This window comes from Mastacembelus armatus, chromosome 1, assembly GCF_900324485.2.
Source record: "Mastacembelus armatus chromosome 1, fMasArm1.2, whole genome shotgun sequence".
In the NCBI taxonomy this organism is placed as follows: domain Eukaryota; kingdom Metazoa; phylum Chordata; class Actinopteri; order Synbranchiformes; family Mastacembelidae; genus Mastacembelus; species Mastacembelus armatus.
Genome location: NC_046633.1, coordinates 8,253,093 through 8,270,204, shown reverse-complemented (window position 1 = coordinate 8,270,204; position 17,112 = coordinate 8,253,093). Strand labels below are relative to the sequence as shown.

General features: G+C 38.0%; 1 protein-coding gene across 3 annotated transcripts in view; it reads left to right on the top strand.

Moving 5' to 3' along the window:
• Positions 1-17,112, top strand: part of gstcd (glutathione S-transferase, C-terminal domain containing) — a 39,291-nt gene that overhangs the window by 21,783 nt on the left and 396 nt on the right. For 2 of the 3 annotated variants that reach the window (XM_026303987.1, XM_026303986.1), the window contains 6 exons: positions 4,841-4,956; positions 5,240-5,284; positions 5,682-5,810; positions 10,190-10,323; positions 13,201-13,231; positions 15,626-15,695. In XM_026303987.1, the coding sequence (XP_026159772.1) occupies positions 4,841-4,956; positions 5,240-5,284; positions 5,682-5,810; positions 10,190-10,323; positions 13,201-13,231; positions 15,626-15,695 (525 nt within the window). Of the gene's footprint in view, positions 1-4,840; positions 4,957-5,239; positions 5,285-5,681; positions 5,811-10,189; positions 10,324-13,200; positions 13,232-13,797; positions 13,936-15,625; positions 15,696-17,112 lie in introns of all 3 variants that reach the window. The other variant, XR_003295521.1, reaches the window with a different exon arrangement.

Below are 17,112 nucleotides of genomic sequence, written 5' to 3'. Positions count from 1 at the left end.
AACAGAAGATTATATTCAGTGATGCAAAGCTTCTGTTTGAGATGAGTTTTTGAATCCAACTTTTTTTATGGTCTTTCATTTACTATAGCATGGTCCATGGGCCCAGATGTATAACATTGCTTATTGTTGTCTCAGTTTTTACCCCTTCACTCATAATTTATGCACTTTTATTTGCATTTTATATATACTTAGCATAATTCCTAACAAAAAAACAATGCCAGACTAAATATTGGAGCTCATCCTGAGTCTTGTACATACAGTGTAATGTGAGTAATGATGGAGAAGAAGAGTTAATGTCCACCTGTCAGCATCTCTTCTTGCTAGTGGATCATTTGTGCCGGCCAGATGACAGTAGCAGTCAGTTTCTGTCATATGTGATTGTTGTGGCTGTTTATAAAGTGGCTGAAAGACAGTGGATCTAGTTGGAATGCATGAGAAAAAAATCACCGTGCAGATAGGCCTGTCTCCCTCTGTTCTCGGTGAATTACATGGTCTCTGATTGTTTTGTCTTGTGAGTTGAGCTTAGGATAAAACTTTTGAAGTTTTAGTGCCAGAATTGTGTTAGGTTTTATTCTTCTGAGCCTCATTTTGAGGACATAGTTGTATTTATTGTCATTCAGGCTAATTGTAAAAGTCATGTCATAGCTTATTCTTAAGCTTCTAGCGTTTGGCATCATGTCGCAGTGCTTTTGGTTATTGAGTATGGAGGTATCCTTTAGTCAGAAGACCTGCCTTAAAGCTCTGCACTGACAACTGTTTCCTGATGTTTCATGATAGGAAAGTTATAAGTGTGATGTAGAGACATTGTAGGTACATTAAATGTATCTTATGCTTCAAGGGCAGTAGTTGGGCAGCTGAAGATGGTCACAAAGAAGGATCCCATGCACGCGATGCACCACAGGCCAGGGATAGTTCCATTTACGCATTATTTGTCCTGGTCAAGGTTATGATAGTAAATGAGTAGCTATCCTAAGCTGAATTATTGGGGAAAAAAAGAAACATCTCATTTTGTGGAAGATTTACTTTCTCCTTCTGGGTATCCTGAGAACCCCATACAACAGAAAGATGTTACCCTCCAGTGTATCCTTGGTGCGCCTCCCAGGTGTTTGTGCCTCAAACACCCCTAACAGGTCACAAGGCATTCTTAACAGACTGGGATTTGTGTCCTGTCTGACACCTCTACTTAATGTTAACTTTCTAGCGACACTAGTGACATGGCTGGATGATGATATACCATGACCTGGATAATAGAGAATCTCTACAGTCCTTTTTGATGGTGACCAAGTATATATGTTACGCTGTGATTTTGATATACAATCTTATAACCATGGTATATTTGGCATGTGTGGATATTGTTGGAATAACTGATGAAAAAAAAAAAGAGGTTTTCACAGATTCCAGTATCAGCATTCTGCTTGGCAAGCAGATTTCAATTCAGTGCTGAGATCCTCCTGAAAGACAGATGAGGTCTCATGAAGGCCCAGTGGCAGGTGCTCACCTGCAAATCGCATCTGGGTCACCCTCTTAGCTAAAGAGCAATGTATGCGTATGACCTAGTGGGCTCATTAACTGTCTGTGAGGTAGGAGGTTGAGTCAAAGGTTATATCTAATCTACAACAAAATACACCATATAACAAATCAATTTGAGAGGTGGATGGTCCTGTGACATTCACATGTACCAGCATGAATATGATCCATGTTTTACTTATTGAAAGAAAGTGACATAGCATAGTTTTTTTTTTTTTTTTTAAATTCAGTATCTGTCTCCACCTTAAAGTTTAATACAGTAAAATATTAATGTTCACTGGTACTAACACAAACCTAATTTTCAGTTATGCCGAAAGTGACAGCCAGTGAAATACCAAAGTTTTAAATATTTAATATTTAACTTGCACTTTGAACTCTGTGGAGGCAGAAGAAAAGGACTAAATAAAACCTTAAATGGGGTTTGCAGGTTCAGCAGGAATTTATTTTACTAAACTGATGTCAGTTATTTTGATAATAAAATTATAGAAATGTGTGTTTTTAAGATTCTAAAGTCTATTAACCATTTGAAATAGTAAAAAGCCTTACATTATAAAACAAATTTCATGTTGTTTGTCCCATTAAACCAATATGGAAATGTTCGGTCTTTCACCGCCTGTTTGTTTCTCTAATGTTTTGACTTTTTGACCTCAGCTCTGTTTGACACATGCAGTACTTCATGAGGTTCATCTGAAGTTGAATTTGGTGCAATTACATTGACCCAGGGGAGTGAACTTTGATGACCTCTCATGTTTATGCATTTCCTTGAATCCATATTATAAAAAAAATAAATAAATCTGAAAACACTGTGACTCAGTCCTATGTAGTTTGTCGGGTTGACCTTAAGCTGTGCGGTGCACTTTAATTAAACTAAAAACTCCCATACACAGACTGTAAAATTAATTTATACACTTTTTTAATACAAGAAATCCACACCTTTTGCACTTTTGTTTAGTTACAACTCATGTGATTGACCTCAGTCCCTTATATCTCTAAACTATCTATGTATTAACAGCTTTGAGAATGAGTCTGCATTACAAATACCCTAGAGCCTTTTATGTGGCCTTACATCAATACTTACCTCAGAAGCAAAAAAAGACAAGATTTGCACATCCTGACCCACAACTAAATCAACAAATAAATCAGTTTACAGTGAAAGCTTGGGAATCTGTGTATTTGATAAAACACTACGGGGATATTTACTGAGGTTTGGTGGTTCACTTTGTGGCACTGAACACTGAAATTGTGTGTATACTTATTTACTAAGGAATTGGGGGTTTGCACTTGAAGAAATGAAGAAAAACGACACTGCTAATTGTGTGTTTTGCCTCATGAATCATATATTTTGAGGTGTTCCTGTTCAGTGCCACAAAATATGGGAGGAGAAAATGGAAATTCATACAAATAGCCTCAACCACAGATTTTCCAGTGCTGAGAAACCGTTAGTGTTAAGAACAGATCTGATTAAAGAGAGTCGAGGGTGTTTCTACATGGCCTCTCTTTTTTTGGGGGGGGGGGGGACTTTTACTGGTTTTCGGGTCTAACTATTCTTCAGTTACTGAGGATAATGAGAGATTTTGGGTGGCAGAAGTTTACAGTTGCAGTTCAGAAATAAGTTTTTTGGTTTCTTTAAATATTAAATTTCAGAAGCAGTTAACACACTATCACAGTTCACATGTGCACATTATAGATGCCAGTATATTTAAATTAACACTTCAGCTGTGCTCATTTATATTATTAGTGTGAATAGTGTGAACCTATTTGCTATTAAATTTAAAAATAGCAAAGTAATAGCAAATAACAAATATCTGCCATTCCCCTCAGCTCTGTTCAGAATTTTAGTGCCTTTAAGCTCATTGTTTTGATTTTCAGGACCGCAGCATTACTGGTTTACCCTCATCACTCTCATTATTTCCAGATGTAGCAGGCAGCTGATTTTGAAAAGAAGGCTGTGCAAACCTACTAAACACATCACATAGGAACATTGTGGTGCATTTAGCAGCTGAAGAGCCATCTACAGTATTTCCCTCAGGAGGTTGTGGTGACAGTGATAAAGCTCAAACTTACCCAGGTTGCCTAAAGCCCAATTCCAAGTGTAAGCTAATGTTGCTCTGCACCTGCTTAATATGTACGCAGTCAACCTTTTGAGGCTGCTTCCCTCAAACAAATCCATAACTGCATGTTTGCTGTGGTGTTGTGTATCATATCAGAGTTTGTGTTTTACACTGATGATCTGTGCTGTTTCTTTTTGTGGTTACAGTGTATTATGTTTTTCCACAAAAAGCCAATCTGTTGTATTGAGTTTTTTTTACCACACTGTTCATCGCAATGTGCAGTTAAAATCTACACATGTTCAGCTGTATTAGAAAACTGAATCATACAAATGAATCCAAATGACAACCAGTGTGCTGTCAGTACGCTTCAGCTGTTTTACTGTATTTAAAGTCATCCCTCACTTTCTTTATTGTACTCTCCCTACAACTGGGCTCAGCTCAATAACAGCCACTGTGAAGGCTGAATGACATTTCCTGTTGTCACCAAAATGAAAAGTCTCTTCTGTCCTCTCCCCGTTGTCATATATAAATCCATGTGAGCAGCAGGAAAGTGTAGGAATAATATTTTTCTGATATTCTAGTTGCATCGATAGGCCGGTGTGACTCAGCGGTAAATGAAACGCTCATCACTCTAGATTTATGGACCAGAGATGTCTCTGGCACAGAGCGTCAACGGCTCACTGCTGATGTGGCGTCCTAGAAGACGGGAGAGGAGGATGCAGGAGACTAAAATATGCTTTGAGTTAATGGAGTACATACTGCTCGCACAGCAGCAGAGAGTTCTGCCGCAAACAAGGAGGACACACGATTTTGGCTCGAAAGCTTGCTTTTGATGATGCTGAAAGATTGTTTGCACTCCCCAGTTGGCAGTTGGTCGGAAACATGGTGATGAGTGTGTGGAGGTCTTTTCATCTGTGTGCCATAACCATTACCTGAAATGGCTGGTTGTAAATCAAAATTTGTGCGGTTTGGGGGGTGAGAGCTGTTGCTCACTGACAGCAAAAGAAGGGAAAATATTAATGAAAACTGTAACAAGTATTTTGACGCCTTTTCATTGTTAAAGTTGGGTTTGTTGTAGTAAATTAATATCCACTGGAGCCAGCCTTTTAAACTTATAAAGAAATCTCATTTATGTTTCATAGTTTTCTTCTCTGACAGTTTAGTTTTTCCTTTGAGTTTTCAGATTAATTGGCTGTAAAAATCTGTTGCTCCTCTACTTTATGTTGAGATGTAATGAGACCCTGTGCTTTCCCATTTTCCAGGGAAGATGTCTAATATCCGTGCAGTCAGGAAGCGGCAACAGCTGAATAACTTGGTTGCCATGGTTATGCAGCTAGCCAAGCCGGGATACATCATTGTGGATTTCTGCAGTGGAACGGTACATGCACTAATCCATCAGTCCAGGTTTCCATGTGTATTTTTCATTGCACCTGACGACAGCTACATTAAAAATCTAGGAGCCTAGTTTTCATGTTCCTTTTCCTCTTTAGATGTATTTTGTTGTTGACTGGTGTACACATGCACTGTGGCTAAAGGGTCAATACTTGGTTGGAAAGGGCTGCAATAATCATAACTCTATTGATGCGCTCTTTGTTGTGTACCATAGTCCTGCTGTGCATTTTCACTTTTTTTTTCTTCCTCTTCTTTGTGCTGTTTCTCAGGGCCACGTCGGAATCGTGCTGGCTCACTCTCTTCCAGATTGCCAGGTAATGTATGTCTATAAATGTGTATTTGTGCAGAAGTGTGTGGATGCCATTTTGGTCAGACTTAACCTTTAAACAGGAATATGCCCTTTTTTACAAAGGTAAAACAATACATTTATTACTAATAAAGTGATCATTAATAATTAAATACATACTCAGTCCTGCGAAACAAAACATGAACTCCTAATGTGTTCTTCTGTTATTATTATATAAGATGACCCCCTGCCATCTTGGTAATTAAAATCTGTGTTTATTGTTTCATTTGTGAGCTTTCATTGGCTGTTTTCCCTCTTGGTGGATTACATATATACATTTAAGCATCATTTTTGGCAATTTCAGCTTAACTGAAATGTAGAAGTTATTTACAGATTTGTGAGTTTATTCTGTCTTATTTCTCAAGGTCATTCTCATAGAGAACAAAGAAGAGTCCTTGGTCAGGGCACAGAGTCGCTGTACTGAGCTGGGACTGAAAAACATTGGCTTCATTCAGGCCAATTTGGATTACTTCACTGGACCCTTTCACATTGGGGTGAGCATGTGGAACCTACAGTAACATTATGCTCTACAAAAATGTGATTTCATCACAATTTTCTTTTCATCTATTGTTAGATTTTTATCTAGGTATGAACACATCCATTGACTTGACTAATGAGGATTTTCCTAATTTGTGAATAATTGAAAATCAAGTATTGCAAGTAAATGCAAAATTAAAACATGTTTTACAAATTAGATGTTTAAATTAACCGTAATAATAATATTATCTTTGCTGAAATATATTTTAATGTCAGGTTATCACAATTTGTAACACTGCTTTAATTTCCGTGGTCTTGATTTGATTTGCATTTTGATGAAAACTGTGATTATTGTGTTTTAAATCATTGTTTAAATCAATTACCGTGTTTCACAAATCAATTACTTTTCTCACTTACACTACTAACAAATCAATTATAGCAATGAGACAGTGGAATTAGCAATGCCATGAAAAACTAAACTCAGGATACAACATCTCGTTTGTATATGAGCATGTTATTGATTTATTTTACTGCAAATCTGTAACAGACCTAACACCTGAGTAATTATCCGAACTTGAGTGGAAATAATTTATGTGAAAACAGTCGGCATTAGTTTTGTGAAGCTTATACGTGTGTATATATACATTGACCTTTTCTGACACTGAGGCATGACTTGACAATTTGGCTTAGAAATTAAAATATTAATAATAATTATTAAGCCAGTATAACCCAGTGCTTATCATTTCTGATGGCTGACTGAAAATGAGAAACACTGCATAATCATTGTGTGACTTCCTGCTCTGCCACAATGACAACTTTACTGCAAGGTGTCTGAACCATGTATTTTTAGTCTTAAAATATTTATATATTTCAGGAAAGCACAACCACACACACATGTCGAGACATGTCATTCCCCCATCTTTTTCCAGAAACTCAAAATGCCAACGTGCAATTATTTTTGTCAGAGCAGTTCAGATGGCTTTTCATTCCCTGAAGTGCAGATTTTAATCAGAACCATTTTAGTGCTGTGCACTTCAGTCAAGCAGTGTATGTCACTGTCCCTGCTCTGATTACTGGAAAACCAGAAGGTGGTTATAGCCAGAAAATGAAGGACAAAGTTAAGGTCAAGGTTAAAGGATCTTTTGAATGGTCTTTGTTTTTGCTTGTTTACTCTAAAATCTGTTCCCCAAAGAGCTTTTGATTTGCTTTCAAAAGTATTTGCCAACATCATGTAAGTCATATTTGGAACGAAAAGCCTAATCTTTGGGCACTGCTCATTATAGAAGTAAAAATGGTTGCCAGCCATTTCAAGTTTTATGCAGACGTTTTGGCCAACACCTCCGTCTCTGCCAACAGTGAACTTCTGCCTATTTGTGTTTGCAAAACTAAAAGATCAAGGTTAGTATAAGCGTCTAATTCTGCAAAGCTACCTGCAACAGCGGCATAAATATTTTACTAGCTTTCAAACCCTGTACTTAATACGGCTCAAACAGCATAGAGTAGCTTTCCAGATGCAAGTTGAAACCCTCACAAGTCCTATTTAAAACTCCCACCTACCTCTACAGAGCTCTTGACTTCTCAGTTAATTACTGTCAATTTAGAGTAAATCTCTAGATTCTGTGAAATACTGTTCCCACAAGCAATATTTTGCTTTCCCATAGAGTCTTTATCCTCATCACTCTTAAATCATCGTCTTTATTAATGTGTCTCAGATCAATGCCTTCCACCTGACATGTTGGATTTTCATCTTTCTGCCATGTGCCACAGGCCAGTTTGAGAAAAGCCTGTGCTATAGCCTTACTTTGAGTCTGGCACCAATCTGGAAAGATATATATATATACCTACTGTAATTAGAATGATTAGAAAGAGCTATTGTTTAGCATTGTCACTCCACTGAGACCTGTTCCACTTGGCAAGGAACAAACAACAGACATTAATCTTGTGTACAGTATGTGGGTGTGGATATTTTTTGTAACCTAGGCAAAAGGTTTATGTACACAGTTTTCCACGAGTGTCGAGATTTATGCACAAAACAGGTTTGTCCTTTTCTGTACTGCTTAAGATTTATACGTCAGTTATGCGGCCTCAGCTGTTGCTTTGGCTAAGCTCCTTCCAGCATGACACAGATATTTCTACCTGAATGAGCCACCATCGCACTGATTTTAATCCTGTTATATATTATACATGGTCCCATTTTTAGTCATGTTCATTTAATCAGGCTAATTAAGTAGAGCTGCCCCTATTCTTAGTCAGTGTCTGCTCTTCCTGGCTGCAGTTGCATAGTCCAGGTGTTAGACTAGTATCAGAAACAGACCCTACATACAGCGCACTTCATTTTTAGTTAGTTAACATTGAGACTATAGACCTCAGAGGCTGGAAAAGCTATAGAGCTTAAAGTTGATTTAGATTTTATTGGATCCAGTTCCATTATTGGTTCTGCTTAAGGGTCTGATTGCTTCCAATTGATTCCTTCAGTTGATTCTTTATGTTTGTTTAAAGAAAATTAAATTTGCCAGCATTGCTTTAAGCTGTATGTAAAATGGGTATTGATTAATTCCAATATGGTTTTATCAGGTGTACCGCCAATGCTGATCTTTTGTTTTGTTACAGCCCAGCTGTAACAGAAACTGAACCTTGAAAACTCCACTGAAGTTTTTGAAATATGTTCTGTAAGAGTATGGAACTTGTGAAGTGTAATGTTGATTAAGTAGAGTATTGATTAGCTGTATCACAGGAACTTGATCTTTCTCCAGCACAGATAGTGAGACATGTAATTATTTGAGTAAGAGTGAATAAGGAAGCTTCATTACTCCTGTGATGTGGTTATTTTGAGAGAAAGATACAGATCTAAACAGCCTCTCTGCTCCTTAAAAGACAAATGAATAAAGAACACAGTCTTTGGTAGTTTGCATATTAATTTATGTTCTGGTCTAGTAAGCTATTTTTGCAGAGGTAAAACTTAGTAAAGGCATGTGTGACATATGGTATGTCTATGAGATGATCTTAACTCAGCCGTGGATACATTTCTACCTATTAAGCATTTTTATTAAGTAAGAAAAGTAACAAATTACTGTGCACAGCACTAATTAAGTAACAAAACATGCAATGCTTTATCAGTACTGGTGACTAAATACACAAAATATTCTTCACAATTGATAAAGCAAGGGTTATTGTAGGATATATATGTAAATACACACATTCCAAGCTTGACTAATTTGCAAGATTAAATAGTTGGATACGAGGGTTTGTGTTCATTTTGTTAATTATTTTTGCTCATGATGTGGAGGATGTAACATCAAGCAATCTTTGATCGTAACTCCTCCTAATCAGCAGTGTGAAACATACTGTTGGAAGGATTTGGGGCTTTTTCCTAATGCTCTGAATAAAAGGATAGAAAATTAGATGTCAAATACATGCAAGGCCATGCAGATAATTGACGCCAATTTCTAAATGTTCACTTTCTGCTTATTCTTTCATGTGTAGACTCTTCTTCCATGATCTTATGTTTAAATCAATGCAGATCTTTTCAAACAGGAATAAATTATTATGTGTTGATAAACGGCACAATAATTGTGTTAAGAGCTCTTCATGTAGATGGGAAAGCTTATTTCCAAGTACAGACTGTGAAATGACATGTTAAGTACATGTTATATATGTTTGGTTTCTTTTACAGTTGTGAACAAAAGGGTTGCTGCAAAAATGCAATTTCCAGGGAGAGAAATGTACCCCTACCAAAACATTTCAGTGTAGCGGATTCAGACTCATGGACGCCAAGTGACAACAAAGACACAAATCAAGGGTTGAGGTGGTTGCTTGAGTTCGATGGGGTTAATGCGAGTGAGCCTGAGGTGCTATTGTCTCATCAAACTTTTGATAACGTGTTTTATTTGGACCATTAACAGAGAATCTATTTAGCTAATGTATGCATCAGAGGAAATCATCTATTTTACCACTGTACTTGGGATATAAAGCTCATTGCCTTTGAGGCATCATAATGTATTTTTGTGGATGGACTGAGCAAGAGAAATGGCTGGAAAGCAGGCACGCTATAATATTGGGTATTTTAGTTCCTTTCCACTGCAATGTATAACCATACCATGACTAATGTATAACTAGGTGTTCATCACCACGCACAGTTTACCCACTCAGTGGGAATCCTGATGCATCCGTGCCTCAGCTTATAAAGTGCTAATACATTTTGTTTTCTTTAACTCCCCAAGTCGTTTGGAAGCATAAATATATTTAATAGCAGCAGCCATTACAGAATAATCAATGAGATTGGGCGCATGTTCTCAAGTGCTCTCACTTTGTTGATGGTGTTGGACAGGGAAGGTTTTAAAGAAGGAATTTTATTGGTGAATCTAAGTTTTGTATTTGCTTTCTTTATGTCTTTCAGGTTGCTCTCCATGGATGTGGCGTTGCAACAGACATGGTGATGGAGCATTGCATCCAAGCAAGAGCTGCATTTGTCATCAGTCCCTGTTGTTACGGCTTCATCCAGAATGCAGTCAAATTCACATTTCCCAAGAGGTTATTGCTGACTTGCCATCTCTAGATATTTGCTTTTTTAAATGTTGTTTCTGACCTTGTTGTTTTCTCGTTAAAGCCCTGCTTGGATCAGTACTTCCGTTCCATGATTTCTCCCCCGCTCTTCATTTTCACATGAATTCTTACTCACTCTAACACATAAACATGATATACGTCTCTTGTGGCTGCTTTTTGATTATCTGTCATCTCTTATCATCACATCAAACAGTATGATGCAGCAGTGTCACATCGCCTGCACAATAGGGTGCGCCCCTCACCTTTACAATCTCAGCCATGCCCTAAGAGCAACACAAAAGGGCCCTCTGTGCAGAGGCCGTCATGAATATAACAGAGTGACAGGAAAATCCATTTGTAAACGGACAAGTAATGCTAGTCTTATTGGTATTATGTTATCACATGTAGCCTTATGGAGAATTAACCACTTAATTTTCTGTCCTGGTGATGCTGTAAGCTAAGCTGTGCTGTTTGAATAGAGATGGGAGAACCAAACAAAGGCAGAGAAGGAAAAATAGAGAGGCTCTACTATAATGATGTTGATTCTGTTGCTATAGCAGCACTCTGTTGACGAATGGTACTGTAATGGCTTAAGAACAGTGTAGTATGTAACTAAATCTACTTTTGGAAGTTCCAGGATACAAAACGAAGCTGTTGTGTAAGGTTGCTGTTGTAGCAACTGAGAGACTGATCGCTAGCAAGTTAAGCTGGAGACACATAATTGCAGCTTTGATTTTGGCATTAGAACTGATTGGTTGAAGTTGGTCTCTTCCAGTTTTGGTTGATAAAATCATGCAGAATGTGGTGCTACAAAATCCGATTAGTTTTCTTTCTTATGTAGTCACTGCCCACAGTTCTCTTTAGGGTGATTTTAACCATGACTAGCGACATCACATAGTACCAGTGAAATTATTTTTAGAAATTTTTAGGTCACAATCAGGTTTCAGTGCAGAGTCACAGCTCATCTTAGGTCTTAGGCCTCTTGCATATTCTTTCATGTTCTCATCACTTCTCACTTCTGGAACATAAATATGCAAGAATTTATTGTTCTTGTTTGTAGTTTCAGGGGTTGCAACTGGAAGTCACAGACTTCCAGTGTGACTGTGTGTTAAGTGGTATCTCTGTATTTACTCAGTAATTCAATGCCTGCTTCCTTCTGTCATAACTGAAAGAATGTGTTGTGGAAATAGTTGTCAGATGAAGGATTTCTAGTCTTTGTAGGTTTCAGTAAACCTAAATGCACGCTCTTGGACTAGTACCAGGAGTAACAGCATATCACAGTCAGCAGCGGTATGCCAGTAAGGAATTGTCATAAGCCAGTGGTATGTGGTAGTAGAAGACAAGTGGCATACTGTTATTACACATGTACAATTATGTATATGCACAAACAGCAGTTACATACCACTAATCGAAGCGGCAAGCTGCTTACAGTCAACATCTGACAAGTGCTAGTGACATGCAGTTATATGCACATCAAAACACCATCATCATGTTCATTGCAATTACTTAAACAATCTGTTACAACACAGTAAGACAAATCTTTTTCATTCTACTAATTGCATCTTAATTAGCATGTCTGCTGCATTAACAGAGTATAATAGAATCAGAGTCATTAAGTTTAAAATGTATTCCTGGACCAGGGTGCAATGACCCAGATGAAGGTGAAAGTGCCTTCTGCTACCACGCTCATTGACACCCAGCAAATACTGCCAGACATGATTCAGATAAGTATTCAGACTAGGGTGGCACATCATTGGTGGTGTGCCTGTGGACAGCAATATCTGCAAGTGAAATAGAAATGATAAGCAATTTATAACTTGCACACAGCATCAATATAAAATGATCGTGGCACGGCTGTAGAATACCAAAAACCAAGAGTGAACTAGTTACTGCTCAGGCAGCATATGCCACAAGAACAAGTTTGGCAAACCACTAGGCAATTTACGATCCTGGTGCTGCACTCAACAAATGTTTGGGTTAATTTCACCAAAATGATACTGGATACTGAATGAAGAGCGGGTATTGTGGCTATGCTACTATGCTTCATGTGATCTGATGTGTGACTTTTACACAGCCTGAATATACAATGTACTGTGTCCATGACATTACTGACCCTAAAATTGTGCCTTGGGGAGGAGTCTCAGTATACAGTATAAATATTTAGGAGTTTTCACAAACTCAGTTTTTTCTTTTACACAGTTTTGCTAACATGACACTTCACCCCTCCTGACTCCTCATGAAGTACAAAAGATCAACAAAAAAAAGACAAGAAGAAGCTGTGTCTCTGCAGGGCAGTATGTGCAAGAGCCCCACACACCTGAATGTGTCAGTCCTCGTCCTGCTAATTTTAGTGTTTTACCCTCAGGTGGTGTTCCAGGTACTCATGTGGGTATTTTGCAGGTGTAGGCATTCCATGCAGTTCACCAGTTTTTATGAGCTGTGAAACTCAACAGTTCATTTCATTAAGTCCTGTTTCAGTTAAACTTAAAACTTTTCTCTGTGTAACCTGATTGGCCCCTAACCCCTGAACCTTTTCATGTTTATTTTTAATTAGTTTCAGCAGTGATTTAACCGTTCCAAACAAAGTGACTTTGTTCCCACATAGTAGCAAAACCCTTGATTTTATAAAAGGTCTTCATTCCAACAGGAAAGAGGTTTATTTTAGAGACAATGCAAGTTGATTAGGTTTTGTTCATCCTCAGATTTGGTTATGAATACCTGTTTTGTCTGCAAAGTGATCTTTCAAAAAAAAAAAAAAACCTTTATACTTGGCCTGATCTGGCCAAGTAAACATATGATAAGTGCCATTTGTCTGTTCATTACACTTCTAACATCAGGTTATCCTCCTTCTTTTCTGTTTTACAGCAAAAGGTTCCAAGAGACTCTAACCTACAAGGTATGATTTTAAATGTCATTAAATCCCTCATTCATTATTCATTTGCACTGAGGAAAAATATCAACTATCTAGCGATCTGCTAATATGTAAATTGATAACTTGGAAACATCTGAACCACAACAAAGTCACAGTACTGTAGCATCACAGTTGATACAAGGATTACTATTATGTCATTGAACAGTATTTATCATGTCATAGGTCTGAACGACCATATTCCATATTATCTCTTTTTACTGTTCACCCTAAACTAGTCACACAGTTGTCATGCTAACAGTCAGTTAGTTGTAAAACATACATAAGAGTAAATGTAAAGTAAGAACTAATATTTATTTTAAAACTAGTTTGTATAGTTCATCCCATTCTAATGTAGCAATGTGTGTATTAGTACTTAATCTCCACTTAGGTTATAACAAAGCTAAGATGGCTCCTTTTCTTATTTAGATGGATCCAAATTGACACAAATTTATTTTACTTGGCATCAGTAAGATTTTTTTTTGAGCTTGTGTCTATGATATTGCTTTCTTGTTTCTTTGTTCTTTGTTTGTTTTCTTTCTTTTATAATGCAGTAAACCAAAATTAATGAGATCTCTGGGCTCATCACTGTCTTGGGAGCAAAATTTCTCCAGGCAGTTACAAGAAGGAGGTTCACACCCTTCATGCTCTCAATCCCTTATCGCTCAGCACAGACACAGCACTGTACTCTGGTGAGGGCAGATCCCATGATGATGTATGAGGCCTGTCAGTGCCCCTGGGGAGAATCTGTGCAAAAGTTGGCTGCAGGTCCTAGTCATAGCAACCTCAAGAGTTGACATGCCACAACATTAGACCACCTTTAACTTCTTTTCTTTTGTGTACTAGAGGAGACACATTTTTACAAATGGGGCTTGAGAGGCACAAAAGATTGTGTGCTATTTACATGACTCTGAGAAAGCACAGCTCAGTGATAGTGAATTCTGACTTTTTATTTTTGTTTCTTTGTCCAAAAGCCCAGTGAGCAAATTGTCATATTTTCTGCATGGAATATAAGAAGGTAAATATGTAGCCACAGAGTAGGAGAAATCTTTATCCTGTTTAAATCAGCAGACACATTATCTGCCACTTTAGGCCTGAGCTCTAAATCTCCCCCGTCTCCCCCTGTGGTTTTGCTTTCAACAACCACGTATGGGATCTGCCATTCATTTGGGCTCAGCAAGCAGAACCTCAGTGTTTCTCGGGTCTCTGCTTCCAATCACCCATTCAGCACTTGCAGATATAAAAGCTGCATTGCATTCTTTCACTGCAGAACCACAGTTGTCCTTCCTAACAGAATTGACAACACATTGGCAAATGGTGAATCACTGACATAAAGGGCTAATGGTGTGCGATATTGGTGCTCAGTGTTAACTTTAAGCACTTGGTCCATGGCTTCGTGTTCAGTGTCGACCCTGTGGAGTGACGAATGGAATCGATTAAATTAGAAACAGGTTAGAGATGGCTAACCACTCCCCTGACTCTCATGTTCCATGAACCATAGAGAGCTAATAACTGGACAGAAACATCTGACCTTTAGTTGGAAATACAGATCCAGGGTTCATCAGACCTTTCTGCAGTGTTTACAGGTATTGTTTAATATAAAGAAGAAACATATGATGTTGTTGACATAAAGCTTACTACATAAATGAAGTGTGTCTGGGTTTTTTGTTTTTTAACTTTTTTATATATGGTATGTCGTATGTCAGTCTGACACACTGTAAACTGGTCATCAAATGATGTACACAAGCCGAGAAATTCATTCGGTCGATCACTGTTACTCAGTCCACTGACACTTTGAACACACTACAGCATGCTAACAGCTGAGAAAAATGGGAATGTCCTGTTCGCCAAGTATGTGGTCATAAACCAAAGTACTGGGCAGATTGAAAATCTCATCTCAGAATGTCACTAGATGAAAAGTCAGGGCATCTCCAAAGTTATTACAGTTATAACATGAACCAGTATGAAGCAAATTTATCGACAGTTGGTTGATTAATTGTGAGGATAAATTTTATTTCGAAAACAAACACGTCATCATGCCAGTTTAGAGATCTCCACAGTCATTGCACTTCTTCCTATGGGGACCATGAATGTCTGAATAAAATTTCATTGCAACACTTCAAACACTCAAACACTGCCTCTCAGGCTGTGCATGATGGCTCAGCCCCCCAATCCAAGGCTGTTACGATAAGAAAATCCAAAAAAGATGGATAAATGCTTGTCTGTATGTACATGTTTATTTCACTTAATGGCTCATTTTTTAAAAAACACTGTGGAATTCTTTAAATCTCTGATATGCTTGATTGGTTTTGAGACAGTACAGTTCTCATCCAGTTGTTAGCGTTACGATTGTTCACACCTGTACTCACCGTCTTGTTTCAGGAGCACATGATCCTCTGCCGCTTTGCAGACCAAACTGCTGTCCAGCTCCCTCCCGACAGGCGACTCATAGGTACGGCCCACAGTCTCCTCCCTACACCACAACATTCACCCGCTTTCTGTATGTCTGACCATAACTTTGGATACTGTATTAGTATTTGTTGTTGGCCATCACTCTTTAGATTCACATCATAAAGAAGTTTCTCATGCACATTTTTTTTTTCTTAGTGACTTCAGTTTGTCATGTAGTCTAGTGTGATGGACACCAGCATCTCACACTGTATTTACATGTGACTATACAATTACTTTTTACTTGCCAGCTGAGATTTCTTTGTATTTTTTTCAAAAGGTCTAGACTTTTGTGTGTGAAAATGTTAATGTAGAGATATCTTCATTGTGACATTACATCTGCAGTGAACAGCTGCCAGATCAGTGTTGTCTGACTGAGGAGGAAGTGTTTTGTCAGATTGAAGCCTCCGGGGCTATGCTGAAGCTTCGCTGTACGGTGCTTCATTATGATGAAGACTTTTTTCACCCTGATAGCTCTCGGGCTTATCAAAGCTTCCCACTATATCCGAGGAGGCTCCCCAATGCCTCGTCAGTCTGAAGCCCTTTCATATGTACCTGACACCACCTGTCACAGTGGTTTCTGCTCTCTATCAGTTAACAGGGCTCAACCTCTCTAACTTACATTTTCTAACCATGTTTGATCACACCTCTCCGGAGCCTGCCACTGTGACTGTGACGTTTAGGTAGACCTAATCTTGCATTTACTGTGTGGACCACCTGCTGTCTAACTGATAAACTGCACAACAGATTTGACGTTTAAGAGACAAGTGTGATAATCAATGTGAAGAGAGGAAGGTGAGGGGTAATGCAAAGATATACAGGAAGTGGGCAAAATAACAGGAATACCTCATAATATAACAACCAATAAGGTAAATGCTGCTTAATTTAAACCTGACTAATATCAACATAATCAGCAGACACAGATGAGTGATGGTGACAGTGGATAGTTCTGCCCTACATAATGATCTGAAATCTCACAGAGGTTTTCATTTGCTATAGCATATGATTTCATATCATTTTCACAATCATCAGTTCATTCAGTGAACCCATTGTGCCCTATGGATGGGGACACTGTCTTCCTTAAAAAGACATCTCGAATCAGGAAAGTGGTTTGTTAATGGACACTCGTGATTTTGAAGATAGATAGCAAACATTTTATTATTCTAGTCTCTTCTTTTTCAGTATCAACTTTAGATTTTGAACATTTGGAAAATAAGCTTGTTTGACTCATGTTTAACATTACATCAGCCTAAAACATCCATCAGTCAGTTATAATCTTTAAGATAAGATAAACTTTATTAAACCCTGAGGGGTATTGAGGGTTTGTTTGGTGATGATTGTTTAACATTGTTAAAAAATTAGGTGTTCCTGTTTGAGTGTATTGTTAAATAATTTTTACTGGGGTTGTTCACTTTATGATT